We start from the raw sequence: 17500 nt of genomic DNA, 5'->3' as shown, positions 1-17500 counted from the left end.
ATTTGGGCTTATTGGACCCTAATTAGAATAAAAACTAAGAATCATCTTTTGATATGATGTACTTAGTCCATAAGTACACAAACGTGTACTTCATGTTTAGTGACATGCTGATTTTTATTTTTACACTTTTTTTTCTCTCCAAATTCCATTGTATGTTATACTCTTCTGACACCACCAGATGGCAGTATAAGTGTCCACATAAGTGGCCATAAGACCCTAATTCAGTAGTGTACAAAAATTTGGAAATAAGAGCTAAAAGGTGCTGTCCACGCATGTGGCCACTAAGGCCTTTAGAGGTGTTGGAGCAGGGGTCTCAGACACGCGGTCCGCGGGCCAATTGCGGCCCGCGAGACGTTACTTTGCGGCCCCCACCTTAATATGAAAGTTTAATGTTAGTGCGGCCCGCGAGTTTTAAATGAATGGCGCTTGAAGGAATCTACCAACCACGGTGTGGTATGTAGCTCACAACAATATTGAGGGCATGCCGTGATGGCACTGCCTTTAGCGTCCTCTAGAACCTGTCATCGCGCCGTCTTTTTCTCCATTCAAACAGCGTGCCGGCCCAGTCACATATTGTATGCGGCCTCTGCAGGCACACACAAGTGACTGCAAGACATACTTGAGCAACAGCCATACAGGTCACAGTGAGGGTGGTCTTATAAACAACTTTTAACACTGTTACAAATATGCGCCACACTGTGAACCCACACCAAACAAGAATGACAAACACATTTCGGGAGAACATCCGCACCGTAACACAACATAAACACAACAGAACAAATACCCAGAATCCTTTGCAGCCCTAACTCTTCCGGGCTACAAAAACACCCCCGCTACCCCCAACCCCGCCCACCTCAACCCTCAGCAAAAATACCCCTGCGTTAGTGGAAAAGCGGCAAATGAGTGAAAGCGACAGAAACGTTGCCATGGAGACAAGGGTTTTCTTACGTGCCTGGCTGCGGTCACACCGCGACACCTGTCCGTCAGTAATAAAGTCCCTGATAACCTGGACCAATTCAAATCGTTAATTTTTTTTTTAGTGTTTAATTTGCATTGCCTCACACGATGAACACTACATATATTTTTATATCACTTATTTGCGCTCGCGATCCCAGTACTTTCCGCCGACCGCCGTGTTGCTGTAGGGAGGGAAAGCGGAACGACACACATTGCGGAAATAACATTATTCTCCGTGCGTCGGCTAATAACAAATATATTCCACAACCCCAAACATGTCTTTTTCAAAGCCTGCAGTGAAGAGAAAGGTTAGTGATGAGCAAAGACAATTCCAGGAAAAGTGGGAGATGCAATATTTCTTTGTTGAGCTGACGTGTCTTATTTGCACAGGGAAAGTTGCGGTGCACAAGGAATACAATTTGAAACGTCATTATACAACTAGACATTCTGAGGAGTATGCAAAATACCAAATTTTAAAACCAGTCTACTGAGGCAACAAGATTTCTTCAAGAAAGCAAGCGAGAAGAGCGATGCAACAGTCAAAGCTAGCTACATGGTGAGTGAGATGGTTGCTAGGGCGGGAAGCTCCTCGGTGGCAAGGCCCCGGGGGTAGATGAGATCCGCCCGGAGTTCCTTAAGGCTCTGGATGCTGTGGGGCTGTCTTGGTTGACAAGACTCTGCAGCATCGCGTGGACATCGGGGGCGGTACCTCTGGATTGGCAGACCGGGGTGGTGGTTCCTCTCTTTAAGAAGGGGAACCGGAGGGTGTGCTCTAACTATCGTGGGATCACACTCCTCAGCCTTCCCGGTACAGTCTATTCAGGTGTACTGGAGAGGAGGCTACGCCGGATAGTCGAACCTCGGATTCAGGAGGAACAGTGTGGTTTTCGTCCTGGTCGTGGAACTGTGGACCAGCTCTATACTCTCGGCAGGGTCCTTGAGGGTGCATGGGAGTTTGCCCAACCAGTCTACATGTGTTTTGTGGACTTGGAGAAGGCATTCGACCGTGTCCCTCGGGAAGTCCTGTGGGGAGTGCTCAGAGAGTATGGGGTATCGGACTGTCTGATTGTGGCAGTCCGCTCCCTGTATGATCAGTGCCAGAGCTTGGTCCGCATTGCCGGTAGTAAGTCGGACACGTTTCCAGTGAGGGTTGGACTCCGCCAAGGCTGCCCTTTGTCACCCATTCTGTTCATAACTTTTATGGACAAAATTTCTAGGCGCAGTCAAGGCGTTGAGGGGATCTGGTTTGGTGGCTGCAGGATTAGGTCTCTGCTTTTTGCAGATGATGTGGTCCTGATGGCTTCATCTGGCCAGGATCTTCAGCTCTCACTGGATCGGTTCGCAGCCGAGTGTGAAGCGACTGGGATGGGAATCAGCACCTCCAAGTCCGAGTCCATGGTTCTCGCCCGGAAAAGGGTGGAGTGCCATCCCTGGGTTGGGGAGGAGATCTTGCCCCAAGTGGAGGAGTTCAAGTACCTCGGAGTCTTGTTCACGAGTGAGGGAAGAGTGGATCGTGAGATCGACAGGCGGATCGGTGCGGCGTCTTCAGTAATGCGGACGCTGTATCGATCCGTTGTGGTGAAGAAGGAGCTGAGCCGGAAGGCAAAGCTCTCAATTTACCGGTCGATCTACGTTCCCATCCTCACCTATGGTCATGAGCTTTGGGTCATGACCGAAAGGACAAGATCACGGGTACAAGCGGCCGAAATGAGTTTCCTCCGCCGGGTGGCGGGGCTCTCCCTTAGAGATAGGGTGAGAAGCTCTGTCATCCGGGAGGAGCTCAAAGTAAAGCCGCTGCTCCTCCACATTGTGAGGAGCCAGATGAGGTGGTTCGGGCATCTGGTCAGGATGCCACCCGAACGCCTCCCTAGGGAGGTGTTTAGGGCACGTCCGACCGGTAGGAGGCCGCGGGGAAGACCCAGGACACGTTGGGAAGACTATGTCTCCCGGCTGGCCTGGGAACGCCTCGGGGTCCCACAGGAAGAGCTGGACGAAGTGGCTGGGGAGAGGGAAGTCTGGGCTTCCCTGCTTAGGCTGCTGCCCCCGCGACCCGACCTCGGATAAGCGGGAGAAGATGGATGGATGGATTTTTTAAGAAATCTTTTCTTGCGGCCCAGCCTCACCCAGTTTCTGCATCCAGTGGCCCCCAGGTAAATTGAGTCTGAGAACCCTGTTTTAGAGTGATTGAGGTAAAATGGCACGCACAACTTGGCTGCCACCAGTTGATATAACCGCTTGTGGTCCATCATGACTTGACAAAACACCCGAAATAGACTAATTCATGATACATTTCAAAGACGTTCAGATGTACTCACAGTCTGTCAGCGCAGTTGTCTGGGCGGTCCAGGTAGCCTCCGTCCATGACAAACTTCAGCACCTGCTCGTTGGAGAGGCCTTGGTAAGGCTGCTCAGCCAGCGTGCTGATTTCCCACAGCACCACCCCAAAAGACCTTTAGGAGGCGGTAGAGAAGACGCTTTGATAAGCCCGCTGTAAATGTGGTGTGTACATGTAAAGAGGCGTGTGGAACAGACCAGCAGTCCGAATGTGCCGTGAAGACGCCATCTTTGAGAGACTCTGGTGACATCCACCTGACAGGCAGCAGGCCTTTGCCGCCTTTCCTGTAGTAGTCCGTCTCATAGATGTCTCTGGTCATGCCGAAATCTACAAGACGACAGAAGGTTTAATTGAGTCTTTTCCTCCCGTGTGTATATGTATTTACCGTATTTTTCGGACTATAAGTCGCAGTTTTTTTCATAGTTCAGCTCCAGTGCGATTTATATATGTTTTTTTCCTTCTTTATTATGCATTTTCGGCAGGTGCGACTTATACTCCGGTGCGACTTATACTCCAAAAAATACAGTAGTTGTGTCCTGCTGAGGTGTTAAACTTGCCTCCTATTTTGACAGTGAGATCGTGAGCGACCATGCAGTTTCTGGCGGCGAGGTCTCTGTGCACAAATTTCTTGGCGCTGAGGTACGCCATGCCGTCCGCGATCTCAGCCGACATTTGGATCATCTCCTTTAGTGTGGGAGGCGGACGGCCCGGGTTGTTCTGAGGGATACATTTTCTTCTTTAGGTCACAAGCATTCATTCAATCAAAGTTTATTTACATAGCCCTTAATCACCAGTGTCTCAAAGGCATACTTGCCAACCTTGAGACTTCCGATTTCGGGAGGTGGGGGGAGGGGGTGGGGGTGGGCGTGGCTAAAAGGGGAGGAGTATATTTACAGCTAGAATTCACCAAGTCAAGTATTTCATATATATATATATATGTATATATATATATAAGAAATACTTGACGTTCAGTGAATTCTAGCTATATATATATATATATATATATATATATATATATATAATATAAATACTTGAATTTCAGTGTTCATTTATTTACACATATACACACACATAACACTCATCTACTCATTGTTGAGTTAAGGGTTGAATTTCGGGAGATTTTCGGGAGAAAATTTGTCCCGGGAGGTTTTCGGGAGAGGCGCTGAATTTCGGGAGTCTCCCGGAAAATCCGGGAGGGTTGGCAAGTATGCCATAAAATATCAAACAATATTATTGATCTCATTCACGTAAGAGACTAGACGTATAAGATTTCATGGGATTTAGCGATTAGGAGTGACAGATTGTTTGGTAAACGTATAGCATGTTCTATATGTTATAGTTACTTGAATGACTCTTACCATAATATGTTACGTTAACATACCAGTTGGTTATTTATTTAACGTACACTTATTCAGTCTGTTGTTCACTATTCTTTATTTATTTTAAATTGCCTTTCAAATGTCTATTCTTGGTGTTGGCTTTTATCAAATACATTTCCCCAAAAAATGCGCCCTATACTCCAGTGCGACTTATATATGTTTCTTTCCTTCTTTATTATGCATTTTCGGCCGGTGCGACTTATACTCCGGAGCGACTTATACTCCGAAAAATACGGTAGTAATTAATGAAAATGAGTAAAATGAAGTGTTAAAGGTTAGTACTATTAGTGGACCAGAAGCACACACAGTCATGTGTGCTTCACGGACTGTATGTATCCCTTATATATTGTTCTATATTGTAGGAACCAGAATATTAATAACAGAAAGAAACAACCCTTTTTTGTGAATGAGTGTAAATGGGGGAGTGAGGTTTTTTTTTTTGGGTTGGTGCACTAATTGTAAGTCTATCTTGTGTTTTTTTATGTTGATTTAATAAAAAATAAAAATAAAAACAAAAAAAAGAAGGGACTAAAAAGCCACCTTTTTAGCACAGCTTTTATCTAATTTATCTGCCTTCTTGTTTTTAAATGCACTGCTTGCCTATCGGTTTTATCCAGTGCTTTCATGTTTTTATTTCTATTTTATCTAGTGTTTATCTAGTGTTTTTCATGTTTTTATTTGATTTTATTAGACCTTATTTTAATTTTATTTTAATTTTTGATATACCGTACTTTGTAGCACTTTGAGATTTTAACAAATGTAAAGTGCGTTCATTATTCATTATTATTATAAAGTAATGCATTAGAAAAACAACATGTTAAGTATCACTAATTAAGGAATGGCAATTAACGCGATAGGGACAAGTGGTAGAAAAATGGATGGATGGATTTTGACACCCTTAAAAATAGCATCATTGAATGTCAGGCCTCGGTACTCATTTCAAAGCCGCGGTGTGCAGGTTGTCCACCTGAGATGGCAGCGAAATATTATTCATTTCATGGACTGATGAAAAGTTACCTCTGCGTCGGGCCGGAGAGAGCGCAGGTAGCTCTTCAGGTCTCCGTGGGTCATCAGCTCCATCACGACCAGGGTGGGCTGGCCCTTGGACACAACGCCCAGGAGACGCACCTGACAAAGAAGCTTTTATTATTAAGCGCCAACATAATAGTGTGAGAGTCCAGTCCATAGTGGATCTAACATAATAGTGAGAGTCCAGTCCATAGTGGATCTAACATAATAGTGTGAGAGTCCAGTCCATAGTGGATCTAACATAATAGTGTGAGAGTCCAGTCCATAGTGGATCTAACATAATAGTGTGAGAGTCCAGTCCATAGTGGATCTAACATAATAGTGTGAGAGTCCAGTCCATAGTGGATCTAACATAATATTGTGAGAGTCCAGTCCATAGTGGATCTAACATAATAGTGAGAGTCCAGTCCATAGTGGATCTAACATAATAGTGTGAGAGTCCAGTCCATAGTGAATCTAACATAATAGTGTGAGAGTCCAGTCCATAGTGGATCTAACATAATAGTGTGAGAGTCCAGTACATAGTGGATCTAACATAATAGTGTGAGAGTCCAGTCCATAGTGGATCTAACATAATAGTGAGAGTCCAGTCCATAGTGGATCTAACATAATAGTGTGAGAGTCCAGTCCATAGTGGATCTAACATAATATTGTGAGAGTCCAGTCCATAGTGGATCTAACATAATAGTGTGAGAGTCCAGTCCATAGTGGATCTAACATAATAGTGAGAGTCCAGTACATAGTGGATCTAACATAATAGTGAGAGTCCAGTCCATAGTGGATCTAACATAATAGTGAGAGTCCAGTCCATAGTGGATCTAACATAATAGTGAGAGTCCAGTCCATAGTGGATCTAACATAATAGTGAGAGTCCAGTCCATAGTGGATCTAACATAATAGTGTGAGAGTCCAGTCCATAGTGGATCTAACATAATAGTGTGAGAGTCCAGTCCATAGTGGATCTAACATAATAGTGTGAGAGTCCAGTCCATAGTGGATCTAACATCATAGTGAGAGTCCAGTCCATAGTGGATCTAACATAATAGTGTGAGAGTCCAGTCCATAGTGGATCTAACATAATAGTGTGAGAGTCCAGTACATAGTGGATCTAACATAATAGTGAGAGTCAAGTCCATAGTGGATCTAACATAACAGTGAGAGTCCAGTCCATAGTGGATCTAACATAATAGTGAGAGTCAAGTCCATAGTGGATCTAACATAATAGTGTGAGAGTCCAGTCCATAGTGGATCTAACATAATAGTGTGAGAGTCAAGTCCATAGTGGATCTAACATAATAGTGTGAGAGTCCAGTCCATAGTGGATCTAACATAATAGTGAGAGTCCAGTCCATAGTGGGTCTTACATAATAGTGTGAGAGTCCAGTTCATAGTGGATCTAACATAATAGTGTGAGAGTCCAGTCCATAGTGGATCTAACATAATAGTGTAAGAGTCCAGTCCATAGTGGATCTAACATAATAGTGTGAGAGTCCAGTCCATAGTGGATCTAACATAATAGTGTGAGAGTCCAGTCCATAGTGGATCTAACATAATAGTGAGAGTCCAGTCCATAGTGGATCTAACATAATAGTGTGAGAGTCCAGTCCATAGTGGATCTAACATAATAGTGAGAGTCCAGTCCATAGTGGATCTAACATAATAGTGAGAGTCCAGTCCATAGTGGATCTAACATAATAGTGAGAGTCCAGTCCATAGTGGATCTAACATAATAGTGTGAGAGTCCAGTACATAGTGGATCTAACATAATAGTGAGACTCCAGTCCATAGTGGATCTAACATAATAGTGAGAGTCCAGTCCATAGTGGATCTAACATAATATTGTGAGAGTCCAGTCCATAGTGGATCTAACATAATAGTGAGAGTCCAGTACATAGTGGATCTAACATAATAGTGAGAGTCCAGTCCATAGTGGATCTAACATAATAGTGAGAGTCCAGTCCATAGTGGATCTAACATAATAGTGACTGTCCAGTCTGATACTGTTAGACTCGAGTCCAGTAGGTGGCGGTAAAGTGCTTTAATAAAAGCCAAAGCTCTATCTACTTAATGAAGTGGTTTTCTGCACCTTTACATAAACTTACACCAAAGTTTAATAGAATACCATAAAAAAAATATGTTTTACATTCTGTAATTGAATTAAAATAAATAACTATTGTAACTCTATTCAATCAAATAATTGATCCAACCCACCACTTATTCGAACGACTCATTTACTTAAAACTAGAGATGTCCGATAATATCGGCCGATAAATGCTTTAAAATGTAATATCGGAAATTACCGGTATCGGTTTCAAAAAGTACAATTTATGACTTTTTAAAACGCCGCTGTACGGAGTGGTACACGGACGTAGGGAGAAGTACGGCTTTTCACACACACAAGTGAATGCAAGTCATACTTGGTCAACAGCCATACAGGTCACACTGAGGGTGGCCGTATAAACAACTTTAACACTTTTACAAATATGCGCCACACTGTGAACCCACACCAAACAAGAATGACAAACACATTTCGGGAGAACATCCGCACCGTAACACAACAGAACAAATACCCAGAACCCCTTGCAGCACTAACTCTTCCGGGACGCTACAATATACACCCCCCGCTGCCCCCTACCCCACCCTCACACCTCAATCCTGCCCACTTCAACCTCCTCATGCTCTCTCAGGGAGAGCATGTCCCAAATTCCAAGCTGCTGTTTTGAGGCATGTTAAAAAAAATAATGCACTTTGTGACTTCAATAATAATTAAAGCTGCAAGCAGCGTTGGTCGGGCCCGCGTATTTGGCAGGTGCTAGTCCTAAGTGTCCCAATGCTTTTGTCCAGTTTTCGTCCCAAGTGTCCCAATACTTTTGTCCAGTTTTAGTCCTAAGTGTCCCAATACTTGTGTCCAGTGTAGGTGTCCCAATACTTTAGTCCAGAGGTAGTCCTAAGTGTCCCAATACTTTTGTCCAGTTTTAGTCCTAAGTGTCCCAATATTTTTGTCAAGTTGTAGTCCTTAGTGTCCCAATACGTTGGTCCAGTGTAGGTGTCCCAATACTTTTGTCCAGTTTTAGTCCTAAGTGTCCCAATACATTTGTCTAGTGGTAGTCCGAAGTGTCCCAATACTTTTGTCAAGTTGTAGTCCTTAGTGTCCCAATACGTTGGTCCAGTGTAGGTGTCCCAATACTTTTGTCCAGTTGTCGTCCTAAGTGTCCCAATACTTTTGTCCAGTTTTAGTTCTAATTGTCCCAAAACGTGTGTCAAGTTTTAGTCCCAAGTATCCCAATAGTGTTGTCCAGTTTTCGTCCAAAGTGTCCCAATACTTTTGTCCAGTTTTATTCCTAAGTGTCCCAATACTTGTGTCAAGTTTTCGGCCTAAGTGTCCCAATACTTTTGTCCAGTTTTATTCCTAAGTGTCCCAATACTTGTGTCAAGTTTTCGTCCCAAGTGTCCCAATACTTTTGTCCAGTTTTAGTCCTAAGTGTCCCAATACTTGTGTCCAGTGTAGGTGTCCCAATACTTTAGTCCAGAGGTAGTCCTAAGTGTCCCAATACTTTTGTCCAGTTTTAGTCCTAAGTGTCCCAATATTTTTGTCAAGTTGTAGTCCTTATTGTCCCAATACGTTGGTCCAGTGTAGGTGTCCCAATACTTTTGTCCAGTTTTAGTCCTAAGTGTCCCAATACATTTGTCTAGTGGTAGTCCGAAGTGTCCCAATACTTTTGTCAAGTTGTAGTCCTTAGTGTCCCAATACGTTGGTCCAGTGTAGGTGTCCCAATACTTTTGTCCAGTTTTAGTCCTAAGTGTCCCAATACATTTGTCTAGTGGTAGTCCGAAGTGTCCCAATACTTTTGTCAAGTTGTAGTCCTTAGTGTCCCAATACGTTGGTCCAGTGTAGGTGTCCCAATACCTTTGTCCAGTTGTCGTCCTAAGTGTCCCAAAACTTTTGTCCAGTTTTAGTTCTAATTGTCCCAAAACGTGTGTCAAGTTTTAGTCCCAAGTGTCCCAATAGTGTTGTCCAGTTTTCGTCCAAAGTGTCCCAATACTTTTGTCCAGTTTTATTCCTAAGTGTCCCAATACTTGTGTCAAGTTTTCGGCCTAAGTGTCCCAATACTTTTGTCAAATTTTATTTCCAAGTGTCCCAATACTTTTGTCCAGTTTTCGTCATAAGTGTCCCAATACTTTTGTCCAGTTTTGTTCGTAAATGTGTCCCAATACCTTTGTCCAGTTTTAGTCCTAAGTGTCCCAACACTTTTGTCAAGTTTTAGTTCTAATTGTCCCAAAACGTGTGTCAAGTTTTAGTCCCAAGTGTCCCAATAGTGTTGTCCAGTTTTCGTCCAAAGTGTCCCAATACTTTTGTCCAGTTTTATTCCTAAGTGTCCCAATACTTGTGTCAAGTTTTCGGCCTAAGTGTCCCAATACTTTTGTCAAGTTTTATTTCCAAGTGTCCCAATACTTTTGTCCAGTTTTCGTCAAAAGTGTCCCAATACTTTTGTCCAGTTTTGTTCGTAAATGTGTCCCAATACCTTTGTCCAGTTTTAGTCCTAAGTGTCCCAACACTTTTGTCAAGTTGTAGTCCTAATTGTCCCAATACTTTTGTGCAGTGTAAGTGTCCCAATACTTTTGTCCAGTGGTAGTCCTAAGTGTCCCAATACTTTTGTCCAGTTGTAGTCCTCCGACCTTCCCAGTGGGAGTTACAGGCAGTTTTGGTCATTTTTTTCTTCCGAGGAGCAGTTTTTTCTGCGTTTTATTCAAAAATTGCGGTAGAGCGCAATTTTGAGATTTGGGGTTAGGTTTTTTTTTATTAGATCGCAATTTTTGCCAGTCCTGATGTGTGTGTTGAGTTTGGTGAGTTTTGAAGCATGTTAAGGGGGTCAAATTACAGCTCAAAGAGACAAAAATGACTGTTTTAGTAAATTTTTGTTTTGAAGGGGGAATTGCCAACTTCCTGTTGATTTTTGCCCGAGGAATATAATTAATGAAAAGTAGGTCTAATTGAGACCTACATAGAGGTATTTATTTCATGTCTCTATGACATTTGTACGGGGAGTTAGAGGCAGTTTTCCTTCTAGGGGGCGCTAGAGTGCAGTTTTGAGTTTTGGGGTTTGATTTTTTTTACCAAAAAGTTTTGTTCGCGTTTATTTATGTGTGCGTCAAATTTGGTGAGTTTTGCAGCATGTTAAGGGGGTCAAATTACAGCTCAAAGAGACAAAAATGACTGTTTTAGTGAATTGTTGTTTTGAAGGGGGAATTGCCAACTTCCTGTTGATTTTTGCCCGAGGAATATAATTAATGAAAAGTAGGTCTAATTGAGACCTACATAGAGGTATTTCTTTCATGTCTCTACGACATTTGTACTGGGAGTTAGAGGCGGTTTTCCTTCTAGGGGGCGCTAGAGTGCAGTTTTGAGTTTTGGGGTTTGATTTTTTTACCAAAAAGTTTTGTTCGCGTTTATGTGTGCGTCAAATTTGGTGAGTTTTGCAGCATGTTAAGGGGTTCAAATTACAGCTCAAAGAGACAAAAATGACTGTTTTAGTAAATTTTTGTTTTGAAGGGGGAATTGCCAACTTCCTGTTGATTTTTGCCCGAGGAATATAATTAATGAAAAGTAGGTCTAATTGAGACCTACATAGAGGTATTTCTTTCATGTCTCTACGACATTTGTACTGGGAGTTAGAGGCAGTTTTCCTTCTAGGGGGCGCTAGAGTGCAGTTTTGAGTTTTGGGGTTTGATTTTTTTACCAAAAAGTTTTGTTTGCGTTTATTTATGTGTGCGTCAAATTTGGTGAGTTTTGCAGCATGTTAAGGGGGTCAAATTACAGCTCAAAGAGACAAAAATGACTGTTTTAGTAAATTTTTGTTTTGAAGGGGGAATTGCCAACTTCCTGTTGATTTTTGCCCGAGGAATATAATTAATGAAAAGTAGGTCTAATTGAGACCTACATAGAGGTATTTCTTTCATGTCTCTACGACATTTGTACTGGGAGTTAGAGGCAGTTTTCCTTCTAGGGGGCGCTAGAGTGCAGTTTTGAGTTTTGGGGTTTGATTGTTTTACCAATAAGTTTTGTTCGCGTTTATTTATGTGTGCGTCAAATTTGGTGAGTTTTGCAGCATGTTAAGGGGGTCAAATTACAGCTCAAAGAGACAAAAATGACTGTTTTAGTATATTTTTGTTTTGAAGGGGGAATTGCCAACTCCCTGTTGATTTTTGCCCGAGGAATATAATTAATGAAAAGTAGGTCTAATTGAGACCTACATAGAGGTATTTCTTTCATGTCTCTACGACATTTGTACTGGGAGTTAGAGGCAGTTTTCCTTCTAGGGGGCGCTAGAGTGCAGTTTTGAGTTTTGGGGTTTGATTTTTTGACCAAAAAGTTTTGTTCGCGTTTATTTATGTGTGCGTCAAATTTGGTGACTTTTGCAGCATGTTAAGGGGGTCAAATTACAGCTCAAAGAGACAAAAATGACTGTTTTAGTACATTTTTGTTTTGAAGGGGGAATTGCCAACTTCCTGTTGATTTTTGCCCGAGGAATATAATTAATGAAAAGTAGGTCTAATTGAGACCTACATAGAGGTATTTCTTTCATGTCTCTACGACATTTGTACTGGGAGTTAGAGGCAGTTTTCCTTCTAGGGGGGCGCTAGAGTGTAGTTTTGAGTTTTGGGGTTTATTTAGTTTTCGCGTTTATTTATGTGTGCGTCAAATTTGGTGAGTTTTGCAGCATGTTAAGGGGGTCAAATTACAGCGCAAAGCTGCGGAAGAATAATAATAAGAAGAAAGAATAAAACGTTACAAATTCAAAGGTCCTTATGGCCCATTGTAAAAGGACTCCCGTTGGGATTCCTTTTACAATGGGCCATGCGGGGCCCTAAATATGGCAGTGCCATGTTGGCACTTTTTTCATAACTTGAGTTGATTTATTTCGGAAAACCTTGTTACATTGTTTAATGCATCCAGCGGGGCATCACAACAAAATTAGGCATAATAATCAGAGGTGGGTAGTAACGCGCTACATTTACTCCGTTACATCTACTTGAGTAACTTTTGGGATAAATTGTACTTCTAAGAGTAGTTTTAATGCAACATACTTTTACTTTTACTTGAGTATATTTATAGAGAAGAAACGCTACTTTTACTCCGCTACTTTTATCTACATTCAGCTCGCTACTCGCTACTAATTTTTATCGATCTGTTAATGCACGCTTTGTTTGTTTTGGTCTGTCAGACAGACCTTCATAGTGCCTGCGTTTCAACAAATACAGTCACTGGTGACGTTCACTCCGTTCCACCAATCAGATGCAGTCACTGGTGACGTTGGACCAATCAAACAGAGCCGGGCGGTCACATGACCCGACTTAAACAAGTTGAAAAACTTATTGGGGTGTTACCATTTAGTGGTCAATTGTACGGAATATGTACTGTACTGTGCAATCTACTAATACAAGTTCCAATCAATCAATCAAAATTGTGAAGGAAAAAAGACCCTTTTTTATTTCAACCGTACATCTCGTCAAAAGCCTAAAGACTGACTGCACAGTTCCTGTCTTCACAATAAAAGTGCCGCTCCATCGCGCATGCGCTTTCAAAATAAGAGTCTCCGAAAGCCAGCGCAAACAAGCTAGCAAGCTACGGAGTTTGCCGCCAATGTATTTCTTGTAAAGGGTATAAAAACGAATATGGAAGCTGGACAAATTAGATGCCAAAAACCCACCACTTTCATGTGGTATTAGACAGAAAGGAGGAACTTTTTTTCTCCTCCATTTGAAAACGTGGACGTTATCATCACCACTGTCTGATTCCAATCAATGCAAGTCATCAGAATCAGGTAATACACCAACTTATATTCTAGTCTTCATGAAAGAAAGGAATCTATATGTGTTAAACATGCATGTATATTCATTAAAACACCTTTAACATGTAAACAAAAACGGCAAAATAAATAAATATAAATTATATACTGTATATATCAATGTATATATATATATATATATATATATATATATATATATATATATATATATATATATATAAAAATCTCCTGATGATTGAGGGTACCCCCCTCATGAAACAGGCCTGTAGAGATGAAATAGTCTTGTGATTTTTTTCCCACACATACATATATTGCGCTCTACTACGGTATCGAGCACTATTTTTTGGATAACCTTATTAAGACATATATATATATATATATATATATATATATATATATATATATATATATATATATATATATATATATATATATATATATATATATGTGTATATATATATATATATGTGTGTATATATATATATATATATATATATATATATATATATATATGATATGTGTGTGTATGTTACTCATCAGTTACTCAGTACTTGAGTAGTTTTTTCACAACATACTTTTTACTTTTACTCAAGTAAATATTTGGGTGACTACTCCTTACTTTTACTTGAGTAATAAATCTCTAAAGTAACAGTATCGTATTTTCCGCACTATTAGCCGCACCTAAAAACCACAAATTTACTCAAAAGCTGACAGTGCGGCTTTTAACCCGGTGCGTTTTATATATGGATTAATATTAAGATTCATTTTCATAAAGTTTCGGTCTCGCAACTACGGTAAACAGCCGCCATCTTTTTTCCCCGTAGAAGAGGAAGTGCTTCTTCTTCTACGCAAGCAACCGCCAAGGTAAGCACCCGCCCCCATAGAACAGGAAGCGCTTCTTCTTCTACTGTAAGCAACCACCCGCCCGCGTAGAAGAAGAAAAAGCTCGCGGATATTACCGTACGTTTCATTTCCTTTGTGTGTTTACATCTGTAAAGACCACAAAATGGCTCCTACTAAGCGACAGGGATCCGGTTCATGAAAAGACGCAATCTCTCCATCCGCACACGGACTACTATTTCACAGCAACTGCCTAAAGACTTTCAAGAAAAGCTGGCTACTTTCCGTGCATATTGTAAAAACAAGATAGCTGAAAAAAAGATCCGGCCAGAGAACATTATCAACATGGACGAGGTTCCACTGACTTTTGATATTCCTGTGAACCGCACTGTGGATACAACGGGAGCACGTACGGTGAATATTCGCACCACAGGGAATGAGACGTCATCCTTCACTGTGGTTCTAGCTTGCCATGCTAATGGCCAGAAACTTCCACCCATGGTGATATTCAAAAGGAAGACCTTGCCAAAAGAGACCTTTCCAGCCGGCGTCATCATAAAAGCTAACTCGAAGGGATGGATGAAGAAAAGATGAGCGAGTGGTTAAGGTAAGTTTAAGTTTACGCGAAGAGGCCGGGTGGCTTTTTTCACGCAGCTCCGTCCATGTTGATATACGATTCCATGCGCGCCCACATCACGCTGGGTTTAATATATTATTAAAGTTTGACTGACCTATTTGACTGTTTTTTTGACATTCCTTTAGCGCAGTTAGATGCGGCTTATAACACGGGGCGGCTTATAGGTGGACAAAGTTTTGAAATATGCCGTTCATTGAAGGCGCGGCTTATAACCCAGGGCGGCTTATGGTGCGGAAAATACGGTACTCTTACTTGAGTACAATTTCTGGCTACTCTACCCACCTCTGATAATAATGTGTTCATTCCACGACTGTATATATCAGTATCGGTAATTAAGAGTTGGACAATATCGGAATATCGGCAAAAAAGCCATTATCGGACATCTCTAGTTAAAAGGTTGCAACAACATCATGAAATGAAAGGCCATTGAATAAATAAGTCATTTAATCATTTTTAAATAAATAAAAAAAGAGCATTATAATTTCATAAATTGAACATGCCTTCATCATGTAAATTAATATTAATTCATAAAGAATTGAATTAAATCATTTAAATGAATTATTTCACACTTCATTTTGTCATGAGTGATTTCCACTCATCCTTACCACGTGGTGACAACTGAAGGCCTTCATGACCGAGGCTTCGTTGAGGAACTCGATCCTCTCCCTCAGACTGGCCGACTCGTTGACCGTCTTCACGGCCACGCGGCTCTCGCCCTCGCCCTTGATGATGTCTTTGGCGAGGCCCTCGTACACCATGCCGAAGGAGCCCTGACCCAACTCCCGCTTGATGTTGATCTTGTCCCGGGCCACCTCCCACTCGTCCTCCTCGTACACTGCGCGGCAGGATATGGGTTACGGCGGTGCCACTTGACATTGTGGATGTCAATCAAACTTCTTACTGTCATTAGCGCTGTGGTACTCCGGGTTGGACGAGGCGTAGATGGGACCGCTCGGCCCCTGTGTTTGACTATGAGTGGGAAAGGTGGCACACAATTAGGACAAAGAACGCTCAAAGTAGTTTTAGACGAAAGGCGGCATACTTCTTCTTGAACATCATAAATCCTGCCACGGCCACACAGAGCAACAGAACCACGCAAATGACCGGTCCAATAACAATCTTTGCGATGTTGAGGGGATCTCCTGTTAAAGCACCCGCCCCACAAATTGAGACACGACACGCAAACTAACTGATCACAATATTGTCCCATACTTACTGGCATCCTGCACGTAGAAGTACGTGGGCTCAGTCCAGGATCCGTTACCAGCCAGAGAGGTGGCTCGGATTCTCACCGTGTAGTTCCCAGAATGCATCACTCTCAGCTTGCAGCCGCGGGTCACTCTGTAAACGTTCCTGGACACACAGTGGTGCAGCTCCTGTGGGAGAAACAGCAACAGGGTTAAAAATATCACAAATGGATGCATACACTGCAAAAACTGTTTTTACGAGATTAATTTCCACATCGAACACGGCTCCATGGCGAGTAAAACAAAGGGCCATGTTGACATCGTCATGAACCACAAAACCTAAGTGACACCAGAGCAATCAAAGGCGAGCTATGCTGTCACCTCGCTGTCTCCGATGCGTTTGTAGTGGACTTCGTACAGGATTATCATGCCGTTGGGGGAGGCAGGCTCCCGCCAGGCCATGTGCACGGTCATGTCAGACACTTCGTAAGTGATGGGGCCCAGGATATCGTCAGCTTTGTCTGAGACCAAAACAGAAAAACAACTTTTTTTTTTACACACATACATAAATATATATTTATACATCCTGTATATACACATATAAACATACATACATACATACATATATATATATATATACATATGTATACACACACACACACACACACACACACACACACACACACACACACACACACACACACACACACACACACACACACACACACACACACACACACACACACACATATATATATATATATACATACATACATACATACATACATACAGGTAAAAGCCAGTAAATTAGAATATTTTGAAAAACTTGATTTATTTCAGTAATTGCATTCAAAAGGTGTAACTTGTACATTATATTTATTCATTGCACACAGACTGATGCATTCAAATGTTTATTTCATTTAATTTTGATGATTTGAAGTGGCAACAAATGAAAATCCAAAATTCCGTGTGTCACAAAATTAGAATATTGTGTAAGGCTAATACAAAAAAGGGATTTTTAGAAATGTTGGCCAACTGAAAAGTATGAAAATGAAAAATATGAGCATGTACAATACTCAATACTTGGTTGGAGCTCCTTTTGCCTCAATTACTGCGTTAATGCGGCGTGGCATGGAGTCGATGAGTTTCTGGCACTGCTCAGGTGTTATGAGAGCCCAGGTTGCTCTGATAGTGGCCTTCAACTCTTCTGCGTTTTTGGGTCTGGCATTCTGCATCTTCCTTTTCACAATACCCCACAGATTTTCTATGGGGCTAAGGTCAGGGGAGTTGGCGGGCCAATTTAGAACAGAAATACCATGGTCCGTAAA

General features: G+C 41.8%; 1 protein-coding gene across 1 annotated transcript in view; it reads right to left on the bottom strand.

The window, feature by feature from the left end:
- The window catches only part of insra (insulin receptor a), a 190385-nt gene that overhangs the window by 2808 nt on the left and 170077 nt on the right, over positions 1 to 17500 (bottom strand). Inside the window, exons 12-20 of the mRNA XM_061978791.2 lie at positions 16554 to 16693; positions 16202 to 16361; positions 16028 to 16127; positions 15887 to 15954; positions 15591 to 15820; positions 5689 to 5799; positions 3850 to 4009; positions 3490 to 3619; positions 3273 to 3407 (exon numbers count right to left, since the gene is read on the bottom strand). Coding sequence (XP_061834775.1) covers positions 3273 to 3407; positions 3490 to 3619; positions 3850 to 4009; positions 5689 to 5799; positions 15591 to 15820; positions 15887 to 15954; positions 16028 to 16127; positions 16202 to 16361; positions 16554 to 16693 — 1234 coding nt within the window. The remainder of the gene's footprint in view (positions 1 to 3272; positions 3408 to 3489; positions 3620 to 3849; positions 4010 to 5688; positions 5800 to 15590; positions 15821 to 15886; positions 15955 to 16027; positions 16128 to 16201; positions 16362 to 16553; positions 16694 to 17500) is intronic.

Source organism: Nerophis lumbriciformis, linkage group LG19 (assembly GCF_033978685.3).
Source record: "Nerophis lumbriciformis linkage group LG19, RoL_Nlum_v2.1, whole genome shotgun sequence".
NCBI classification, from domain to species: domain Eukaryota; kingdom Metazoa; phylum Chordata; class Actinopteri; order Syngnathiformes; family Syngnathidae; genus Nerophis; species Nerophis lumbriciformis.
The sequence above is the reverse complement of the archived record's forward strand: the minus strand, read 5'-3'. Positions and strand labels throughout refer to the sequence as shown.